Source organism: Protobothrops mucrosquamatus, unplaced genomic scaffold, assembly GCF_001527695.2.
Source record: "Protobothrops mucrosquamatus isolate PMUCROS unplaced genomic scaffold, P.Mucros_1.0 scaffold19, whole genome shotgun sequence".
In the NCBI taxonomy this organism is placed as follows: Eukaryota; Metazoa; Chordata; class Lepidosauria; order Squamata; family Viperidae; genus Protobothrops; species Protobothrops mucrosquamatus.
In genome coordinates this window covers 851,616-874,493 of record NW_015386404.1, presented here as the reverse complement: position 1 = coordinate 874,493, position 22,878 = coordinate 851,616, and the positions used below count along the sequence as shown (strand labels likewise).

Sequence of the window (22,878 nt, the reverse complement as noted above, 5' to 3'; positions counted from 1 at the left end):
GAGGTAATATTTACAAACCCAACCCTTCCCCCCTCTCCCTCCCCCCACCCCTCCCCCTCCCAGCAGAGAGAAAGGATAATGAACAACTTTGCAAATGAAAGAAGATGAGCACGGCTGTTCATTGTTAATCTCGGGCAAAGCAGATCATCGGTACAGATAATAAGATATTAATTGCTGTATGCTAGCCTTGATCGTTCCTATCAAGAATTCAAAGTGCCTGAAGATGCAATTTTTCCTCCCTTCTTGGTGCCTTTCAGATGTGTCAGGACTACAACCTCCAGAGGTCCCAGTCGGCACACCTGGAGAACACTGGTTACACAGACTCTGGGAGCGTGTTTGCAAGACTGAGTTTTGGAAATGAATAAGGCAGCATGTCAGAACAAGACTACAAGCAGCGCCGATATAAGATTATCTCCATAGTGACCATGTTCATCAAGTAAGTTATGCCTTGGGAGTGCGCGAACAAGCCTTAGCATCGCCACCTTTTTAGAAAGTGCAAACAGTTTTCTTCCTTTTTTTAAAAAAGTAACACAGCAATGAAGAGACTCTACTGATGAACACTTTTTCAAAAACAATATCAGAGCAAAGTAGATAAATCTTCTCTTCAATATCCCTTACAAGGCACTACAGGTAGGACGTGACAGGTAACACGAAAGGTAATACTGCTCCTCAGTCAGGTCGAAATATAGGGTATTTTGGTAGGAATTCTATGAGTATTACCTATGAAAAGGGGGAAACACAAAAGACACATTAACCCATACATCCAGGTTTTCCTTGACCGTCAGAATATTGTAGAAGTTAAGGGTGCTTGGCCAGAAAATGGGGAGCTGCTTTGGGCCATGGTGGGGCTGACCTCAGTCAGTCTGGTCTGCCCAGATTGGTATTTCAGAAAAGGGGGTTTTCCCCCCTCCTACCAGCAATTGCACTTGGGATCTTGATAAATCAAGCCCTCTATAACCTTGGAACTTCTAATCACAATAAAATGTTCTCCCCCAAAAGTAAACATTGTCATTCAATGCATATTAATGTTAGAAAAAAGGGGGCATGGCTTCTTTTAATAAGAGTTTGATGAGATAGTTTTTCAGTGGTAAGAAGAGGATGGCTTCCAGATAGTTGTTTGGCTTCCATGTGTTTACTTTCCCCTAGGTGGCACCAGCAACTCAGGTTTAAATCTTGGAATAGCTGCCTTCCTTGCTCAGCTCAGCGCCTTAACACTATCTAATGAGGAAGAATGGAGCGGAGCCGATCTGTCATCAAAGGAACAAACTTCCCCCCCCAAAAGGCAAGGTTAAACTTGTTCGACAATCTGCTGCTGAAGTTTTGCGTATGTCCCCGTTGGACTTGCTACTGATGGGAGCCCAGTGAGTAAATATGTAGCTCAGGTTCAGTGGAACCAATTCCACTGGAGAAATTTTCTGACCGGGAGAACCTTAATCAGTGGAATGGCTTACCTCCAGGAGCTGTGGATGCTCCATCACTGAAGGTTTTTAAGAAAAGATTGAACAATAATTTGTATAACTAAAATTATATTGATAAATGTATTGACTGATTGAGCTATAATTACAAATGTATTAACTTGAATGTGATATAATGATTAAGGGAAATAGAGAGGGAACTTTTAATGACGCCTTCTGAGATATGTACGAAAGACTTTGTTACTGAACTATTGATTACCCAATCACCACGCTGCTTTCTAAGCATTTGGATGTAAAATTGAAAAATTAATAAAACTTGTTTGAAAAAAAGAAGAAATGATTGAACAATGATTTGTCTGGGACGGAATAAGGATGCCTGCCTTGGGCAAGGGGATTGGGCTAGGAGACCCCTGAGGTCCCTTCCAGCTCTATGTTCTAATTCAATTCAAAGTTACTTAGCATTTTCTTTTTTACATTAACCTTGTGAACTCTCAAGCTCCCTCCTTCCGTTATATATTCAAGATGGACAGTATTTAATATTTATTTGTTACATATATGTAGGGATGTGGGTCTATACATATGTTGTATATAATATGTTTAGGTGTGTGTCATGTATGTGTTTCACTTTGAGAACGGGCAACTAAATTTCATTTTTCAATGTGTGCTGTTGTTCCCACAGTAAAAAAAAAAAGACAATAAAGGTTATCTTATCTCTTATATTTATGAAAAGCAGCAAGTAATTTGATACAGAAAATATCGGAGCACATTTTCATAAAAGCAGAGTGGGGAAAAGCCTTGACTCATCCTTTCAGACTCCCAAGAGTGCTATAGTACTTTTTCAACATGTTTTGATTACAAGTCACTATTGAAATCCACAAATCTAAAAACAACTGATGGGTCCCTCAATATCCTTCAGGGCCACGGTGATATTTACTTCTCTATATTCCAGAATACTCAGGGAACAGTGAACAAGCAAGAGGAAGCTAAGTCAGTTCAACCAAAAGATGTGTCTAGACATTTATGTTTTAAAAAGGGGAAAACAGACTATTGTGTTTATAAGCTCGAACACTGCACAAGATGCCACCTTAGACGAGGCTCTGATCTGGCCTATAAAGGTTCAAATCTAAGCTAGGGGTAAGTTTTACAATAGTGCTTATTTTAACCGAAGTAAATAGTACTAGCTATTTTAAGGATAGTTATGCTGAAAAACCATTTTGTATTTTAACAAATTAAGATAACAAAGAACGACCAACATAGAGCAGAAAAATTCAAAAGAAAATCAGCTGGTACGTTTGACATTATTCAGAATGATACAGGTTTGCTTATGTACGTGTTATCTGTCAATCTTTTAAAGCCTCCATGTAAACAAAGAACTGTGTGGCACACAGAAGGCCCCACGTATAAAGGCACTTAACATAAATGGCTCATTTTATCATATTGGTGGGCATGTAAAAAAGCTACTTATTCAAAGGACTTTAATGCTAATCTTTAATTAGCATAATTGAGTCAGAGCTCTTTCTTTTGGGACTGATGGGCAGAAGTTGGAAAAAAGTCATGGAACTTTGTTTTTGTAATGATCTTTGTTTTTGTAATGATCTTTGCAGTATGCACAATAATTTATATTGTGCAAAATACACACACACACACAATTAATATCTATGTTTATTGCTGACTGGAAACCGCTTATGGACTTTTTGTGTATAACAGAAAAAAGTGAACTTATTTTGGTTTCTATATTTTAGAAAGAAGAGAAATATATGACCATAAGCAAGAGGTAAATTTAAAATTGTAGCTATAATTGCTACAAAAAGTTATTTCTTGATATCTTTTTTTTCTATTTTTGTTATTATTTTTGCCCCCTTACTTGCACTTTTAGCTCTTTGATTTCTTTCTTTTTCTTACCTTAAATTAGTTTGCATTAGTTTTTATCTTTCCTCTTTAAAATATTTAATAAGAATTATATATTTTAAAAAGGAGAAGGGGAGAAGAAAGAAATGTGTTTCTTACTGTACTTAACACTGCTACAACATGCGTAAATGGAAGCAAACGAGTAGATCGAAATTAAAACCTGGAAAGATAATGCTAACTTTGCTAACAGCTAGCTTTGATTTTATAAGTTGGTGTAGCTGTTGATTTTACTTTCAGATGAATGACTGCACTATGCTAGGCATATCCTAATACATATATATAATTATGTACATATTCCTGGAAAGTAGAATTATGTCTCCAATCACTAAAGACAGGAATTAATTAATCAGAAGAAAAGGGGAACGTGATACTGTGAAACTGGTACAGGTCCTTGACTTACAACCAAAATTGAGCCCCGAATTTTTGTTGCTAAGTGAGAAATGTTGCCCCATTTTGTGGCCTTTCTTGCCACAGTTGTTAAGTGAATCACTGCAGTTGTTAAATTAGTAACATGGTTGCTAAGTGAATCTGGCTTCTGACATCGACTTTGCTTGCCAGAAGGTCGCAAAAGGGGATCACATGACCCCAGGACGCTATAACCATCGTAAATGTGAGTCAGTTCCCAAGCGTCTTAATTTTGATCACATGATCATGGGGATGCTGTAACGGTCATGAGTCATTTCAGTGCCGTTGTAACTTCAAACAGTCACTAAATGAACTCTTGTAAGTTGAGGACTACGTGTACCGATAACTTCAAAAATACTTACATATTCCATCATATTGCTACTTTCGCATTTCCGTTTACTCAACTTCCAATGCAAGCCAAGCTTAAAAAAAGAAAAAGATACTGCATTATCTTAACCAATAACACTCAGGGGTAGGCAACCTTGGCTCTTTTATGACTCGTGGACTTCAACTCCCAGAATTCCTGAGCCTTCTGGGAGTTGAAGTCCACGAGTCATAAAAGACCCAAGGTTGCCTACCCCTGCTTTAGATTGACAAACAAGCCTCTATGTCCCTTTAACCTATTTATTAAAATTCCCATATATGCTGCCCAGCACAAGATTATTTCTGGGTTAGCTGTAACTGTAATACTTCAGCTTTCTAAATCAGTCTGCCCTTCAGATATGGAGTGTGGCGTGCAATTCCTCTCAGGCAAAGCATGAGGCAATTCTAATGCTGCATATCTGAAAGACATTGATTAGAAAAAAAGCACCCACTATGTATAGATTTTTCTCATTACTTCAATAAGAGCCACATTAGAAACTTCAGTCAGCTAGGACACCTTGCCTCCCTAACACAGCTAGATATGAGCGAGCCACTGGTTTCAATCCCTTAAAATTAAGACATCTGGCAAATAAATGAATCGAAACAGCAGTTAATGAGATCACCACTCACACCCACCCACAAATCGGAGTTCTGGAATTATGAATTAGTCTCATCTGTGTTTTTGCAGTCCACACAGAATAATCTTTGATTGATTAAGAGAAATATATTATTTCCTACCATAAATAAGGCAACTGCTCCTTATATTACCTTGTGATACAATCTGTTATTTTCCCATTCTAACAACTTCTGAATAGATCTTCTTGTCTAGGAAAAAAACAAGCTCCTGTTAGTTTTTTTAGTATTGCCACTGACCAGAATTATACACAATTTCATGAAAGGGGTTAGAGACTTTAGGTAAAAATACAGTAAGAATTCAGAGTAAGCTGGGGGAAAAATAAAACGGAGCAAACTGAAGTGTATTATAAATACAATTACCTAACTATGGAATACTAAAAACTTAAAATTAAGTCACAAGGTTGTAAAGCTGAATACACTGTCGAGATGGTCATTATTATCTTCCCTCTGCTGTGGTCTATATCAGAGTCCACCAACCTTTCCAGCTTTGTGGATCGGCGGGGAAGGCGGGAGGAGAGGGGATGTACCAGTGGCAGGAAAGCGTGCACGCCCATCGCTAGTGCAAATACGAGCATGAACGCACACGCTCACCCACCGCTCACACAAGAGGGGATGCACGCATACATGTGCATGCTCGCCCTGCACTTCCACAGCCCTGTTCCGAACGGCTCACGGCCCGGTAGTGGGCCACAGCCCAGAGGTTGGGGATCCCTGGTCTATATTGTCTGCTTTTATGGTACTTATTAATATGGATTTTTAAGTTTTCTTTGTTGTTTGCCCCCCAGAGTTGCATCCAATGAAACGAGCAGCTATACAGGTAGTCCTTGAATTATGACCTCAATTGAGCCCAAAATTTCTGTTGCTAAGTGAGGCATTTCTTAATTGAATTTTGCCCCATTTCTTGCCCTAGTTGTTAAGTGTATCACTGCAGTTGTTAAGTTTAGTTAACACAGTTGTTAAGTGAGTCTGGTTCCCCCACTGACTTGGCTTGTCAGAAGATCTCAAAAGATGATGGTATGACCTCAGAACACTGCAAGCTTCCCAATTTTGATCAGGTGAGCACAGGGATGCTGCGACGGTGGTTACGTGTGAAGAGTGGCCATGTCACTTTTTTCCGTGCCGTTGTAACTTCAAGCGGTCACTAAATGAACTGTTGTAACAGCTTGGAAACTGGCTCATATTTGTGATGGCCGCAGTGTCCCAGAGTTGTGTGATCACCTTTTGCGACCTTCTGACAAAGGAATTCATCTTGACCTCTAAGACCCCCTTCCCCATGGACCCCCCCCACCCCACCCCCTGAAAAGCCACCTTTGCCTGGGCCACTTAGAAGAGAGGGAACAGCTGCACTGGCTGGTTGGCATACTTACTCTTTTATTAAGACAGACGGCCGGCCAGAGGCTGCATCCCAGCGTGCAGCAGCAGCATAAACAGCCACAGAGAAGCCATTTTACAGTGATGGGCAGATTCTTCCTTAAACATGAATTCACATGGCTGATACTGGTCTTGAATTCTTCAGGGGCCACCTGGAAAAAGAGGACAAGGGGTGACTCCACATTCGGAACTAAAACCCGTTCTATATCTAATATACAGATATATCTCATGACTTATTTTTTTCCCATTAAGACTAAGATTTGTGTTAATTTTAGTCAATCTACAATTGATTTCCCTTTAAGCTCAGTTATTTTTTGCCTTTGTCCCGACTACACAAATGGCCTAAATGTTTTGTTAATACTGAATATAATCTTTGGTGAACAAAAAGTGAAACAATATTAGGGATGCACCTACATATGCTGAGAGCCTGTAACTGAAACAGAATCTCCATGAATTCTTACCTGAATGGGAATAATAGAATAAAAAGAACAAGAGAATACTTTTGGTATCCTTTTGGTGACACTAAATTAATTTTTTTTTCAGTATTCAGTCCTATATTCAATTACAGATCCCTTCAACTGGAACCAAGGATCGTAAGAATATGGATATTAAAATTATATTGCAATCAGCCCATCACATTTTTGCAAAACATATGAGCATGCCATAACCTTTAGCAGACTATTGAAGTTTATGTCATAATAATTGGTTAAGCTTCGAGGCACTTTTACCCTGTTTCTGATGGAAAAGTTTAACTCTTCATGTATGTGCTGGGTTTCAGTTTTTCTAGGCTGCCCTAGATACACAGTACACACAGTCAGCCATTCTTAACAAAGGATATTTTTCACCAATCCCCTTCAGGATAGGAGGTAAAGACACAATACCTGGGCACTTCATGTACCTACAAAGGGAGCAAAAAAAGTAGAATGGCCCGAACTATCTAAAACTTCATTTCTATTTAAACTGTTTTCCAAGTAAAAAAAAAAAAAAAGCAGCGAATCGCTGAGGAAAGTTCTAACGTGTTTTTATTTCAGAAAAGCCTTTCTTGCATCTGAAGCCTAGAACCACTGAGCCATTTTTTTTAAACTTTGCTTCATTCCAGAGCACGTCAGCATACCAGGCGACACGATGCTCTATCCATTATCAACAGCCATTTTATATACGTGTTTTTTGCTGAACAAATTTCAGAAATGACAAGGGTTGCATTCCAAATTAGCGAAGGGAACTGCAGCTATTCTGACATGCAAAAAAAAAAAAGGCATGGTTTTTGTTGTTGTTATTCGGGAGTATTTTTAAGCATCCTGTGATGCTGTAAATAAAATGCTATTGTTCTTAAAAAACAAGTAAACCAGGTAAGCCCCCCCCCCCAGTACAAGGAGAGCTGTAAGAAATCCATCTGCCTGAAGAGAACAGCTGCATTCTAAAGAGGAGTTCCTTTTTGCCAACCAGCCATAAAAGGGGCGGAGGGTGGACGGAAGGGCCATAATGTTTTACAACAGCGGGCAAGAAAGGAAGTGATCGCCCCGAAAGCCAGCAGGCCTGCTCTGCTTTCTTTGACCAGGGTGATCACAGCCCTATCCATCACACCTTCTGCTGAATCATAATACCAAAGGGAGGTTTTATGACTTGCACTTCCCTGCATTGCTCACTAAAGTCCGTATTGTTTCAAGATCAGAGCAGGAAGCTGGACTTTTTCCCCTTAAGGATGACCAACAGCACCAGGTGGCAGAACTATGGAAGCCCCATTTAAGACCATATTGCAAGCTTACATTTTTAATCAATAAGGGGGGAAAAAAGACAAAAGGTCCAATGAGTTGAGTTGTGCGAATGGGCAACTCTAAGCTAGGCAGTCAATGCCGAAAGCTTACAGTGCTATTAAAAAAATTAAATGAACAGAAAAGGGGCTAGGGAAATTTAGAATGTAAGTAGAATTCCCTAACTTCTGAAGATTGAAATGAGGTAATAATTAGGATTTTTTTCTCTTCTTTTCAGTATTTTTATTTTCCAAAGATTGTGATAAGCTCCAGTTGGAAAAAGCCACCTATTACTTTCCAAGAAAGAGTATTATCAGCACCTATAGTAATAGAAAAATAATAACCAGCATTCTGAAATACAGAGACAAAAACATGGTTATACTGTAATTTGGGCTTCCACTTGAGAGCAATTGACTTAATTCAGTTGGATTCTCATTTGAAAGAAGAAAACACTTTAAGATACAAAGATCTTAAGCTATTAAATTCTAGAGTTGACTCTCTGAATTAGAGCCTGAAAATTAGTGAGTTCTTACTTGAAATGGGTTCTTTAAATAACGCTATAATATGCTCAGCTTGGCTGCCACCATTTAACTATTTTTAATTTTGCATCAAAATGCCTGGCATGGAAGAGCGGTTGCCAAGCAGAGCAGATGCTACTAAGAGAGTACACAAATGCATAAACTTTGCTATCTCTGACCTAGTTTTTACAGGATTAAAAATAGAAAGAAACCTCACTCTATCCTCAGTCAGTTTATGCCACATTCCAATTTCTGGGTAGCTTTTGCCAGACTTTGAAGATGAAATGTTGTCTTCTGGGCACTGGAGATGTTTTAGAGAGTACAGGTAGTCCTCGATTTACAACAGTTCATTTAGTGACCATTTAAAGTTACAACGGCACTGAAAAAAGGGATTCGTGACCATTTTTCATACTGATGACCGTTGCAGCAACCCCCTGATCACGTGACCAAAATTCAGACACTTGACAACTGGCTCATGTTTATGACGGCTGCAATGTCCGGAGGTCATGTGGTCACCTTTTGCAACGCATTGACAAGCAAAGTCAATGGAAAAGCCAGATTCATTTAACAAGGTGGTTACCAATTTAACAACTGCAGTGATTCACTTAACAAGTGTGGCAAGAAAGATCTTAAAGTGGGGCAAATTCACTTAACAAATGTCTCGCTTAGCAATGTACATTTTGGGCTTAATTGTGGTCATAAGTCAAGGATCACCTGTATAATTTGGGGGAATCTTTTATATAGTCTTTAGGGGACGATGTCACTGCCCCCATATAGCACAGAGCAGGTCCACTGATGCTTCACTCGGCATAAGGGAGCACGCCCATCCAATACATTCCAGCCAACATTTCTAAAATACTCTTTCAAGATAAATTCAATCAGTCTGGCAGAGTATCTCCCATCCTGGTTGCCAGGTCAAATGAACACAACCTAGCCACCTCTGATCAGAGATGCTGTCACAGACAATAGCTATGAGCCTACACTGACAAATGGAGCCTACTCTTAACAGTACTGCAAAAACAGATTTACCCAAAAGAGGGGGAGAGAGAGAGAGAGAGAGAGAGAGAGAGAGAGAGAGAGAGAGAGAGAGAGAGAGAGAGAGATGAAGAAATGGAGGGTGGGTGTGAGAGAGTTACTGAAGTAAGCAAAGAGAATGCATATCCTAGACTGCCCAACCGTTTAATATTTGTAAAAAGACTCGAAGTATACAAAGCATTCTAAGCTGTGATAAGAGTAGACAACTCCTGTTCTTGCACATGTTCTACTCATGGGAAAACTCTCAAATTGAAGAAAGGAAAACTCACATGTTTGGGGTGGGGGGAGGGGAGAGCAACAAATCCTGAATCTAACAGAATGAATGGCAGATCTATACAAAAGCTGCTCTTGAACCCATTTTTTGAATCCACATTCTACAGAAATAAGTGGCCGTATCTTAGATTATATCGGTTTGTGGTCACTATGGATCATCTCAAGAGCATTCCTTGACAAATGCGGCAAGGTGACAGTAAACTCAGGTTTAGGATCAAGGCAATTCCAACTTTCAGGTTTAGGATCAAGGCAATTCCAACTTTCAGGTTTAGGATCAAGGCAATTCCAACTTACCTTCCCTGTCAGAACAGAGGGAAATTCTGTGTCAAATCTGTTGCTCAAGCCAAACCTTCAAAAAACAAAGAACAAAAAGTATTTCCACCGAACCTATAAAGTGTTTACAACTTTTGTTATACCTGTTTTGCATTTGAGATTACAATTTGTTGTGGCTTTATACCTCATTCAACTGTACATCAAATAATTTTACACATAGCAGGGGATAATCAAACAAAGAAACATGTATGTCTCTTGTTATTAGTAAGTAGTTACTAATATAAATATAAATGGCTGTTCATCCTTCCTAATGTCTGTCTAAATAAATTCTATCAAATTAATCAGGTCCTCGACAGATCCTTGTAGGAATTCAAATAGTTTGTAAATTATGACACAGACAAGAACATTTCAACACACACTTCACCTTCTGACTTTTCTTCTACGTGTTAGTAAGAATGATGAAGGTTGTAGTGTTTTGACAGGAGAAACAAGAATCCTTCCAGGAGAGGATCCCAAAGTGGTATCGCCTTGACTTTGCAAGCTCTGCGCTAACATTAAAGAACCATATAGATGACACATATTATATACACACACTTTCACTTAGAGAAAATACTGCTGTAGATAGTTTGAGGTGCACAGATTACACAAAATGTAATCTCCACAGCTCAATACTTTGCAAGGAATATAAAATAATATACAAACCTAAAGTCATAGAACAAATGTATCTTGGCTTCACAATGAAGAGATTAAGCAATACGGTAATTTGCAGCACTGTCTATTAACTCTGGGAGGACCTCAGAAGCAGGATGATGGGTGTCGTATAGCATTATAAAATACAAAACGTAGGAGGACATGCTTTATTGATTCAACCTCCTGAAGCTGCAAAGACAAAGTCATATATAATATGGATTTTTTTTCCTGAATTTCCCAAACAGAAGCAAAGAGGTCAAAGCATTGGCCCTTGCCAACATGAAGGACCTTCTATAATTGGAAACTGATAAATAACCTGTTAGCTTCAGAAAGCAATGTGTTCCACTAATATTACAGAAACCTAGAACTGATGACATATTTAATTAGTAGTCCATGCCTCTCATTCCTTAATATGGACTTTGGCACTATGCACTTCTAAAACTAGCTAGGTAGTCCTCAACTTATGACCACAATTGAACTCAACATTTGTGTTGCTGAGTAAGACAGTTGTTTTGCCCTATTTTACAACCTTTTTTTGCCATAGTTCTTAAGTGAATCACGTGGCCATAAAGTGAATCTGGTTTCCCCCATTGACTTTGCTTGTCAGAAACCAGTTGGGAAGGTTACAAATGGTGATCACATGGCCCTTAGGACAATGCAACTATCATAAATAGATGCCAGTTGTGTCAAGTGCCTGAATTTTGGTCACGTGACTGTGGGGATGCTGCGACGGTTGTAAGTGTGAAAAATGATCCACAAGTCACTTTTTAAATGCCATTGTAACTATGAACAGTCCCTAAATAAATGGTTGTAAGTTGAGGACTACCTCTATAGAGAAATCCTTATTTCAGAGCCCAGTTCCAAAAGATATCTCCCAAACTGCTGATAGGAATTTTTCAGGATAACGGCAGCTTAACCTAAGCATAGTAAAATTCAACTGACAGTCATTATTTAAGGACTATGATCCAGATCTTTGCCTCTATTTTAGAAGTCCAGCCTCACAGCAACAATATTGAAAGTAAGTCCCTAGCTTAATACAGCTTTCAAGTTAAATCTACTTTAATTTTCTCCATAATAAATTATATTAGCCTTGGTCTTGTTTGTTGCACAGTATTAAATTCTTAAAGTTTTCTTTGGAGCTTCAGCAGAAACAAAGAAGCCAATTTAAAATGTTTCCAACTCAATTCTACAATGTTCTTTCTTTCAATTCACTTACTAATATGCTGAAAAACTAGGAACCCATGTACAAGAATAGCAGGGCTTCTTTGAGCTATTGACTACTTAAAAGTGGCAAATGCTGAAATTGTATATTAGTACAAAGAAAAAGAAGAGGGAATATTTTTAAAATGATCAGGATGGTACCATTTCAGCCTTGCTATGCTGTTCTGCCATATCAGAGCCTCCTTTAACTTTTGTCAAACTTGCCAAGATTATGACAAACATTGCATTACATTACATAGCATTATATTATTGCCAGCACACACATTTAACTAATAGCCATCCTTTTTGTAGTATCTTTTAAACAAATTTGGCAAACACTATAAAAATTAATTGTTGCTTCTTTAAAATATGTTAATATTTAGTGATAATTCAAGAGAATAACCCTAAAAGTGAATGACTGGAAAGTGAATGTTTTAGCACTGAAGCATCACAATAGAAAAGATCTATTTGAGTAGCTTTCTTTCCATTTTACTGAACAAATGCAACTTAAAGGAATGGAAATTCTTACATAATCAATTCAGTAGGGAAATGATCTATTTTTGTACCATAGTCTCTGGAGACAGCCTGAAAACCTGCTTCAATGTCAAGTCTTCTTGACAAGTAAACCCCATTAATTCCAAATGAGTGGAAATGCAAATGTAGTCTTGGAAACGCATCTTATAAATAAGCCTGTGAAAATGTTTGACCACCCTATAATGTCTGTTTACGATCTCCATTAAACAAGGCATTTAGATACAGTACTTACTGTTCAATATTCTCATTGCTTATCATGTGTGTGTCTTATAAACAAAATCGAAGTGCAACTTCAGCACTTAATAATTTACTATAATTTATTGTAAAAAAAAATAGCAATCTATTTGGCAATAAAATTGTAACTGTTTTCTCATTCCAAAACCCACATTTTAAAAAGAAAAACTAGTATTGATTGTAAAATCTTAAATGACTCGAGGCATGTTGTCACTCAGTCTACCATCCCAAGTTTTCTGATGACACAAACTAAGATTTATAGCAGTAGCAATAGCACTTAAGACTTAGATACCCCTTCACAGCCTCTCTAAGCCGTTTAGAAATGTCAGCATCTGGCTCCTCATTTTTACCGACCTTGGAAGGATGGAAGGCTGAGTGAACCTTGAGCCCCTAAGAGTTGAACTCCAGGCTGTGGACAGAGTCAGCCTGCAATGCTGCATTCTAACCACTGCCCCACCAGGTCTCTTTCCTAATTTTTTAAAATATATGCAGTAAATGAAAATCATCATTGACTCAACTTCCAAAAAAAGATCTCAATACATCTGGGGGGGTCTCCTCACTGAAGGTAAGAGTCCAGGCAAAGCACATGCAATCCAAGAGCACAGAGAATGCCTGCTGAAGGGCCCACCTACTGGGAATTAGGGCGGGCCCCATCCCAAAGCAGGCATTCTCCATGGGGGTTGCCCTCCTCCTGAAGGCAGAGGCAGCTCCCATCTCCTGACCCTTGGGACTAGAGCAGTGGTTCTCAACCTGTGGGTCGGGACCCCATTTGGGGTCAATCGACCATTTCATGGGGGTCGCCAAGCAAGGCTGTCCGCCATTTTTTTTGTCCGCCATTTTTTCCCCCTTTTCCAGCAGGTGCCTTACCTCCCTTGGGCTGGGCCAGCTGGTGGTCGGCCTGCTCCGTCTCTGCCGCTTGCCAGCTACGCCTCGGCCGGCGCAGGGGGCGTAACCACGCATGCGCGGCGCTCCCGGGCAGGGAAAGTCCTTGACTTACAACCGGTTGGGTAGTCCTCGACTTACGACCGGTTTAGTCCTCGACTTACGACCGGTTTAGTCCTCGACTTACGACCGGTTGGGGTCGCGGCATTAAAAAGGTTGAGAACCACTGGACTAGAGTGCTGTGGACTCCCAGTGTTTTTGTACCCCAGCTTGTGTTACCTTAACTGAAGCAGGTTATAAGTTCATAAATAAATAAACAAAAAGAGCTAATGGGTAGCCATGTTAGAATCTATTAAGGATTGAGCTGAAGATAGATTTTTGGAAGAAAAAATAATCATGCTCTTTATACCTGGAGAAATGGCCAATGCCAAAAAGTAAGAGCCAGAATTTGAAAACCAGGGTTAAATGATATCGATGGTAACTGGAAATGACTATCATTCTCAATCTGGTAACGTACCAATCAACTAGATCAGGGGTCCCCAACCCCTGATCCATGGACCGGTAGCGGGCCGTGGCATGCCAGCAACTGGTCCGCACAAACAAGCAAAGCTCCATCCACGGGATGCAGGCAGCACACAAAACCATGCACTCTCCGGTCCACAGAAAAACCTCTGTCCACAGAACTGGCCCCTGGTGCCCAAAAGGTTGGGGACCTCTGAACTAGACAAACAAACAAGCAGAAGATACCAAGCTTTCAAGCAAAAGGAAAATTCAAATTCTATTTCAACATAATTTTGGGAAAGGTTACAGCTAAAGAAAGTGAGAGTCAGTTTGGTCTAGTAGTGGCTAAAAACCAGGAAACCATGAGTTCTAGTCCCACCATAGGCATGAAAGCCAGCTGGGTGACCTTGGACCACTGTCTCTCTCTTTCTCAGCCCAACTCACCTCACAGAGTTGTTGTAGAGAAAATAGGAGGAGGAAGGAGTATTAGATATGCTTGCTGTTTTGAGTTGTTTATAATAATAAAGGCAGGATATAAATGAAGCATTTGTACAAGTATGCAACCACCTTGATATCAACTTTTCGTATCCCAGCAACCCCCCCCACCCAATTTGCTTCTTAAAAAGCTATACAAATCCTATTATTTTAATCCAATGCCTTAGCAGCACCTTGAACAATTTACTTTACCCAAGCTGCAAAATCCTGATCCAATGGACTAAAATCCCCACCACCTTCTGCCATCATGTTTATAAAACATGCTGGCTAGGGATCAGTACATCTGGGGGCCATAATAGGAATTTAAAAGAGGGGAGAGGGTGCTCCCAAAAAGTTATACCTGAGATTCTTATCATAAGAAAGATAAGCATAAACTTCAAAATCATCTAAAAATTAAAGTCACTTTGCTTTGTTGCTTTGTTAACTCATGCCAGAGTTAACAATATGTAAAATTCCAATGAGACTTACAGTACACAGATTGAAACAATGTGGGGTTGTCTTTCTTCCCATTCCATTTTGTTTAACAACAGAACCAAAGGAAAGTTGTACAAAACATTATTTTTAACAAAAGCTCTTCCTTTGGAAAACTGGTCTCTCCTATCTAGTTGCACAATTCATTGTTTATCTACGTCATTTCCTGGTAAAGATGAAATTATATTGTCAACTGTATGCTAGAGTCTATTACACTACTAGAATCTGCTCATATGATGCTAAGGATTACATTAGCTCTAACCACTTGGTGAATTATTTGAAAAAAAGAGACAATAAAGTTATTAGAAATATAGATGAGCCACCAAATGATAAAGCTTTGCCCTCTGGTTTAATTTATACCCTTCCAGAAGGAGTGTCATGAAAAACAAAACCTTCCTCAATATACCTTGGCACACAGTTTTATTAATACATAAGCTATTTAAATAGGGTTCAAATATTCTACTCACATTGTCCTTATTATTAGCTTATCACAAAGTTGTTTTATGCAATATGAAGAGATAAAGTTACATGCTTTGTAATTAGGCTTTTTATTACTCAAGCCATGATCCAGAACTGGGGTGTGGGAGATGACTCTACAGACTCCAAAGGGTATGGTCAAACACCAAGGATTGGTGACACCCAGAAATACGGGCAAAAATTCCACAGCAGTACAAATACAGTGCTTCAAGCAAGTGGGGGACACAGAGCGGTCTAGTCAGGGGGCTCAAGAACCAAAACTATAGTATAATATGGGGAGAACACTGACAAAAATGAGAAAGTTACAGATAAAATGTAAAATATATTGTACCCCACAGAAGTGGAGATAAGAAATGGAAATCATAAATTCAGAGGCAAGGAATTCTGGGTAAGTTTTTTTTTAAAAAAAAAATAGAATACAGAAAGCTCACTCTATATAAATAGTTGGGGTTTTTTTTTTTTAAAAAGGGGGTGATCAATGACCATTGAAGAACTATCAGATCAAGATACTGCTTCCTTTCATCTCTTAATGTAAATGCAATTTAAGAACAAAAATTAAAATACATAATGAAGATATATAAAGCAAATATATCTTCATAACAAGAGAAAGCAAATGTCCTCTTAAAAAGAATGGGTTCAGCAACAGAACAAAAAAAGAAATATCAAGGTGAGCGCAATTCAAAACATCCCATTTGATACATATAATAAGTAAACAGAACAATAAGATACATTCCAATCACTGTATTCCCAATTATTTCCAAGACAATAATCTTTGAATGGATAATGAAATAAATATCAAATGACAAATGATGCCTAGGGAGTTTAAAATTTAAATAAAGCCATTAACATTTAATAAAGAATTAAAAGAATGTTTTTAAATTATGGGGAAAATATAAATGCATATAACAAAGACATTAAGTTATTTGCTTTATAGAAAGCAGGGCAAGATGTAAAAATAGACATTGTGAGGAACAATTGCATTTAATACACATTTCATGATTACAACTGAAAACAAAATGGGTTTCCTCTCATAATTAAAAACAAACATAAAGAAATAGAGAGCTAGCAATGTTTTTTCAAATGACCTCTTTAGGATCATTTTCTCTCATATCCCAGTCACAGTTTGGATAGCGTTCACAACTTTTGAACGGTAACTCTGCTAAGTATCACCCAAGCCTTTGCAATGTCACACCCTCCTTTATTCATTTGTTTATTTCTATTGCGCCTTTATTTTTTTTTACAAGTAATTCAAGGCAGGGAAGATACTCAACGCATCTTCCTGCTCCTATGTTGCTCCAGCCCCTTTTATAGATAGCCACATCTGGTTCTGGTTTTATTTTATTTCAATACAGACAATATCAAAATATGTCCTTCTTGTCTGCAGTGCAGCATCAACTTCGAGCCCAAATGTAAAGCCAGGAAAGGGGGGCGGGGGAGGCACAGCCCTGCAAATCTGGAGAAGAGTTTGGGGCTGCCTGTCTGTTGGCCCCATGGGCCCCCCCAGCCTTCTCCTCCAGAGGGAGGCAATGGCAGTGTCTCTCCCCATCCTATCACAGACACCCCAAAGGGTGAAAGTGAGAGAAGGGGCTCTGGGACCCTTTCAGCACAGGGTCTCTGCTGGGCTTCTTCCCACAGGCACTCCAGAAAGCAACTACAGGCAGTCCTCGACTTACGACCACAATTGAGGCCAAAACTTCTTTTGCTAATTGAGATATTTGTCAAGTGAATTGTGCCCCATTTTACCACCTTTCTTGCCACAGTTGTTCTGAATCACTGCACTTAAGTTAGTCACAGGTTGTAAAAAGTGAATCTGGCTTCCCCAATGATTTTGCTTGTCCGAAAGTTGCAAAAAGGGACCATGTGACCCCGGGACAGTGCAACCGTCGTAAATCTGAGTCAGCTGCCAAGCATCTAAATTCTGATCATGTGACCATGAGGATGCTGCCGCAGTCGTTAAATGTGGGGAAAAAAAGGTCCTAAGTCCCTTTTTTAGTGATGTAACTTCGAATGGACACTAAACGAACTGTTGTGAGTCGAGGACTACCTGTAGTTGTATACTGCACGTTATGGCAAGATGTGACTACGAGTTTTATGATTTTATGCTTTTATATTGGCTTTTCCCTGTTGTTTTTTTAAAATGCTTGTCTTGCTCTTCTTTGCTCTCTTTATATTTTAACGGTCTGAAAGAGTCCAGAAGAGTCAGACATGTATGAGATAGGGGGCCGTATCCATTTGAAGAATTAATAAATAAAATAAAATAAAAAAATAAAAATAAAATAAAAAACTGCTCCTCTCCTGTCAGGCTGGCTCCCTCCCCAGAGACCCTGGAAGACCCCTCTGCCCCCCTCAAGGAACAGCCGCTCAGGGAAAGATGCGGGGGGGGCGGGCAAGAGAGGCGCTCTGCACACGCTCAGGAACCCGCATCTCACTTCACTCCTAAATGAAAAGGGGGAGGGGGACGCGGATTCCTCCCCACGAGGGTATTCTGCCCCTCCTCGGGAGACGCCTCAGAGGGTCCCGGCGCTCTGCACATGCCCAACGGCCGCCCCGCGCCCTCTGCACGCGCTCAGAGGCACGCCTCCCCGCCCCCCGCCTGCAGGCCCCGCGGCCCCGCCCCGCCCGCCCACCGCCTTCGCCCCCTCCGCGGGTCCTTACACGGTGATCTGCCCGGCGCCCCTCACAGCCACGGGTTCGGGCGCGTCCCGGGGCCGCGGCAGCTCCTGACTCCTCACCACAGTCCGGGAGGCCTCCGTCCGCTCCTCTTCGTCCTCCGCCTCCTCCTCCTCCTCCTCCTCTTCCTCCTCCAGCTCGTAGATGGTGTCGAAGTCCGCCATGTTGGGGAGCAGGACGCTCATCGCCCCCCCTCACGCCGCGCGCTATTGCGCAAGCGCGGCGGCGCGCGCGTGCGCGACCCGATGGATGGACCATCGCGCGCGCGAGGCAGAGGGCGGGAGAGCGCGCTCTCTCTGGTGCGCAGGCGCCGTGTGGCTTGCCCGCCCGCCCGCCCTCTCTCCCCTTCATTGTAATAGTTTTACATAATATTAGTGTAGTATAATATTATACATGCTATTATTCCAATGCAGTCCTATTTATGGAATATATATGATTCTAAATTGTGTAGGTTCTATGATTTAGAAAGCGTAACATCAGTATTTAATATTTATTTGCTACTTATATGTAGGGATGTGGGTCTATACGTATGTTGTTCATAGTATGTTTAGGTGTATGTCATGTATGTCGTGTGCCTGGCTGAGGAATTCTGGGAGTTGAAGTCCACAAGTCATAAAAGGGCCATGTTTGAAGACCCCTGCTCTAGAATTTGGAATGCTTTTTCCTTTCTTTTTCCTAGTGTTTGGTCATGATTATGATAGCAATGTGAACCTACAACTGCCCCCTTGGCTTATGACCACAATTGAACCAGAACTTCTGCCATTAAGCGAGGCAGTTAAGTGAGTCCGATGCAATTTTATGACCTTTTTTGGCGTGGTTTTTAAGTTATCCTAGTGGACATCCACTTAACTATGAGCCAGCAGTATGTTGCGGCTGACAGTCCTAGGCTGCATTAACAGAGGATAGAATCAAGATCACATGAAATGTTAATAACACTTTATAATGCCTTGGTAAGACCCACACTTGGAATATTGCACCCAGGTTTGGTTGCCACAATATAAAAAGATGTTAAGGCTCTAGAGAAGAGCAATGATCAGAGGGCTGGAGGCTAAAACATGTGCAGAATAGTTGCAGGAATTGGATATGGCTTGTCTAGTGAAAAGAAGGACTAGGGGTGACGTGATAGCAGTATTCCAATATTTGAAGGGCTGCTACAAAGAAGAGGGGGTCAACCAATTCTCCAAGGCATCTGAGGGCAGGACAAGAAGCATAGCTAATCAAGGAGACAATCAATCTAGAAATAAGGAGAAATTTCCTGACAGTCAGAACAATAAATTAGTGGAACGGCTTGTCTCATGAAGTTGTAGATGCTACATTCCTAGAGATTTTAAAGAAGAGATTGGACAGCCATCTGTCTGACATTGGTGTAGGATCTCCTGCTTGAGTGGGAGGATTGGACTAGAAGACCTCCAAGGTCCCTTCCAATTCTGTTAACTCTGTTATTCTCTTAAATTCTTTTTCTATTTCTAGCCTCTGCTGATCAGTGTAAATCAACTGGCATTTTTCTTTTGTCCTTGTTTTTCCTGGGAGACAAACACGAGAGCCAAAACAAGCCTCATGCCCCAAGAGCCCTTATCTAGTACCAGTTCTTTACACTCTGATTTTTGGATGAAAATTTCACCATATTTGGCTCTTGGTCCTTTTTCTCTTGCAAAATCTAAGCTAGACTTGATCCAGAAAGAAGGGTTTTTTTTTTGTTCTCATTGAAACATTTACACAGAGTGCCAATGACCTTGGTGCAATAGGTATAAATAGAATGATGCATGGAGGAAATCCTGCTCTCAGTTTAAGAAGAAATAAAATACTGCTGTATTTTCTGAGAAAGCTTGCAAAATTGAAATAATAATGTAAAAGAACCTCTGATCAATTGCTAAACAAGTTAAACACCAATCTTTGATTGTTAGCCAGAGCAAGGGTCTCCAAACTTGGCAACTTTAGGACTTGTGGACTTCAGTTCCCAGCCAGCCATGAATTCCCAGGGAATTCTGGGAATTGAAATACCAACCACATCATAGTTTTGGTCCATGATATAATATAATATTATAATCATATCATAATATTTGATCCACATCTGGTTTTGGTCACCATGATATTAAAAAGTTGTTGAGACACTAGAACAGGGCTTTTCAACCAGTGGTACGGGTACCACCTGTGGTACATTGGCACCTGGCAGGTGGTACGCAACCATCCTAGAAAAGTAGCGGGGGAGGGGAATGAGCTGAACCGGTGGCAGCACCTCACAAGCCTGAGCAAGAGACGGCTGGAGCTGCAGGGCTGTCAGGGCTCAACGGAAGCACCAGGATCAGTGCCGCTTTCCAGCTGATCGGCGCTTCTTCGGGGCTGTCAGGGCTCAGTGGAAGCGCCAGGATCAGCGCCAGGCTCCAGCTGGAGCTCACCGCTGATCCTGGTGCTTCTGCTGAGCCCAGAAGAAGTGCCAATCAGCTGGAATGGTGCAGCATCTCCAGGGTCTTGTGATTTACATTCAGATGCTTGGCAATTGATTCATATTTATGACGGTCACAGTGTCCCAGGGTCATGTGAAGTGACCAAAACCTGCTGCAACCACCCAGCAGACGGGGGGAATAAAAACCAAACACCCCCCGACCCCGCCCCCACTGCCAATCCTCAACAGAAATGCTCACAACAATGAAAACCTCGGACAGGAGGAAGAGCACCGCTGGGTGGGCAGGCAGGTGTCTTGCTCGGCTGTGGCTTGGGGGCACTTTTTTCAATGCCATTGTAACTTTGAACAGTCATTAAGTGAACTGTTGTAAGTTGAGGACTACCTGTACTTTATCAGTTTTTTCCTTTTTTTTTTTTAATTTGGTCATCAAGTGTTTGACACCTTGCTAGGTGACTGGTGGTACTTGGATATTGCCATATCCTAAAAGTGGTACAATGGGTGAAAAGGTTGAAAAGCCCTGTGGTATAGGGGTCTCTTGCCTGTGCAGGGGGTTGGTCTGGAAGACCTCCAAGGCTCCTTCCAAACTCTGTTATCCTATTCTTCTGCTATGGTTTAATCGGATGGCCTCTAAAGTAACCAGGTTTCACATTAATTGGTCGCAAGAGATTCTGTCTGAATCGCCTGATCCCCACGAATCTTTTCCTGGGGTGAATGAGTACCCTTCTCTATCCCACCTCCTTTCGGCCTCTCTAAACAGGATAACTTCACTTCTCTGGGCATCACTTTGATGGTGGTGACCGAAAGCTGTTCCTCGGGAGAGACATGCCTTGCATTGCGAGATGATCAATGATTAACCCTTCTTCGGACATCAAGAGGGCTGCTCCTTGTCTAACGTCATTGTTGCTTTATCACTTCCCAGCCTTCCTTTGGGGTTTCAAATGAGCCTTCTGATCTTCCCAGGCTGTTTTTGATGTGAGGGCTTTGGACAAACTGCAAGACAAAGGCCCTTTTAAAGTGGCTCCCTAAACTCCGAGGAGGTGTTAAGAATGAAGCACTCTTGCCTCACAAAGGGGCAGCAAGCCCGTCTTATCAAAGCTTCCTTTCACATTCAGATACCTGAGCCAATTGGTTTGGAATTTACAAGCCCTAAACAAATGTCGGCCTGGCTTTCATCTCCTCGAGAACAAGGGGGCATCGGTCTTGGGAACGCCCCTCCGGTTTCCTTTTCTGGAGGAGGAAGCTCTGCTTCAAGGGTGGCTGGCGGAAGAATCTTCTCCATACTGCCATGCTTGAGCGTTAACCCTCCAGGGAGTTTATGCGTCTCTTCTTGGTATTTATCCATCCGACTTGCAGATCATCTGAAGGCCACTGATGCTTTTCCAACTCACGCGTTTTATTAAAAGGCAGAAGTTTTCCAGAGTTCCTAGTCACGTCTTCTGATACGTCATAGACTCACCCAGTTCTCCTCCTATGATTGAGGGGAGGTTTCCTCTCCAACCCTCAGTGGGAACTTCAGAGATTTACGTACTGCATGAAGCCATGATTTGTTTTAGCTGTGTTTCATTGCCCTAGACTGTAAACCATGGTTTCTAGACTCTGGTTTGGGTTCCTATTGGTATCTTATGATTATATCACTTTGTATGTACAGTACACTGAGAGCTTATGCACCAGAGACAAATTCCTTGTGTGTCCAATCACATTTGGCCAATAAGAAATATTCTTCTCTTCTCTTCTCTTCTCTTATCTCCTACCCTACCCTACCCTACCCTACCCTATTTCTATTCTATTCTATTCTATTCTATTCTATTCTATTCTATTCTATTCTATCCCATAATTCTATTCTGTTCTGTTCTATTCTATTCTCACTTTTGGGCTTAGCAGGCAGTACAACCTCAGTAATCTTACATTATTTACTTGAGAAGAGAACATACAGACGGCAAAGGAGAACGGATTGAGGCACCAAACTAGAAAGTGAGAGACTGTGAGTTCAAGTCCCACTTTAGCCATAATAGCCAGCTGAGGGAATTTAGGCCAGTCCCTTTGTCTTAGGCCAAATCACCTCAAAAGATTGTTGTGGGGAAAATAGGAGGAGGATGGAGGATTAGATATTTTTACTGTCTTGAGATGAGAAAGAAAGAAAGAAAGAAAGAAAGAAAGAAAGAAAGAAAGAAAGAAAGAAAGAAAGAAAGAAAGAAAAAGAAAAAGAAAGCTGCTTGAGATCCCATTGTCAAGAATCCAGCTATTGTGATAGGGCTTAGCCTGATTTGGGATTTCAGACACCTGTGCTGAAAGTATCTTAGTGAAAAGAACATGCAAGAGGAAACACTAATTCCTTGGTCCATATATGGAGTGGGTTAGCATTCATGGCATCC

General features: G+C 40.8%; 1 protein-coding gene across 3 annotated transcripts; it reads right to left on the bottom strand.

Moving 5' to 3' along the window:
- Window positions 1-669: 669 nt before the first annotated feature.
- On the bottom strand, window positions 670-18,287 carry CHIC1 (cysteine rich hydrophobic domain 1). 3 transcript variants are annotated; one of them, XM_015810776.2, is made up of 7 exons: window positions 18,207-18,266; window positions 18,088-18,152; window positions 9,970-10,024; window positions 6,095-6,250; window positions 4,860-4,916; window positions 4,091-4,150; window positions 670-720 (listed from the first exon to the last, which is right to left on the bottom strand). In XM_015810776.2, the coding sequence occupies exons 1-7, from the start codon at window positions 18,264-18,266 to the stop codon at window positions 670-672; spliced, it is 504 nt and encodes a 167-aa protein (XP_015666262.2). The 3 variants fall into 3 exon arrangements, with proteins under 3 accessions (XP_015666262.2, XP_029138941.1, XP_029138942.1); XM_029283108.1 differs by having other exon boundaries at window positions 18,088-18,287; XM_029283109.1 differs by lacking the exon at window positions 4,091-4,150 and having other exon boundaries at window positions 18,088-18,287.
- Between the last annotated feature and the right edge of the window lie 4,591 nt (window positions 18,288-22,878).

Excerpts from the sequence above, each read along its gene's own strand:
- CHIC1 (XM_029283108.1), bottom strand. The coding sequence starts at position 18,287 with ATGAGCGTCCTGCTCCCCAACATGGCGGACTTCGACACCATCTACGAG. Across the intron at positions 10,025-18,087 it reads GGCGCCGGGCAGATCACCGT|GTTTGGCTTGAGCAACAGAT; the intron begins GTAAGGACCCGC and ends TGTTTTTTGAAG. Across the intron at positions 721-4,090 it reads GTAGCAATATGATGGAATAT|GTAATACTCATAGAATTCCT; the intron begins GTAAGTATTTTT and ends CCCTTTTCATAG.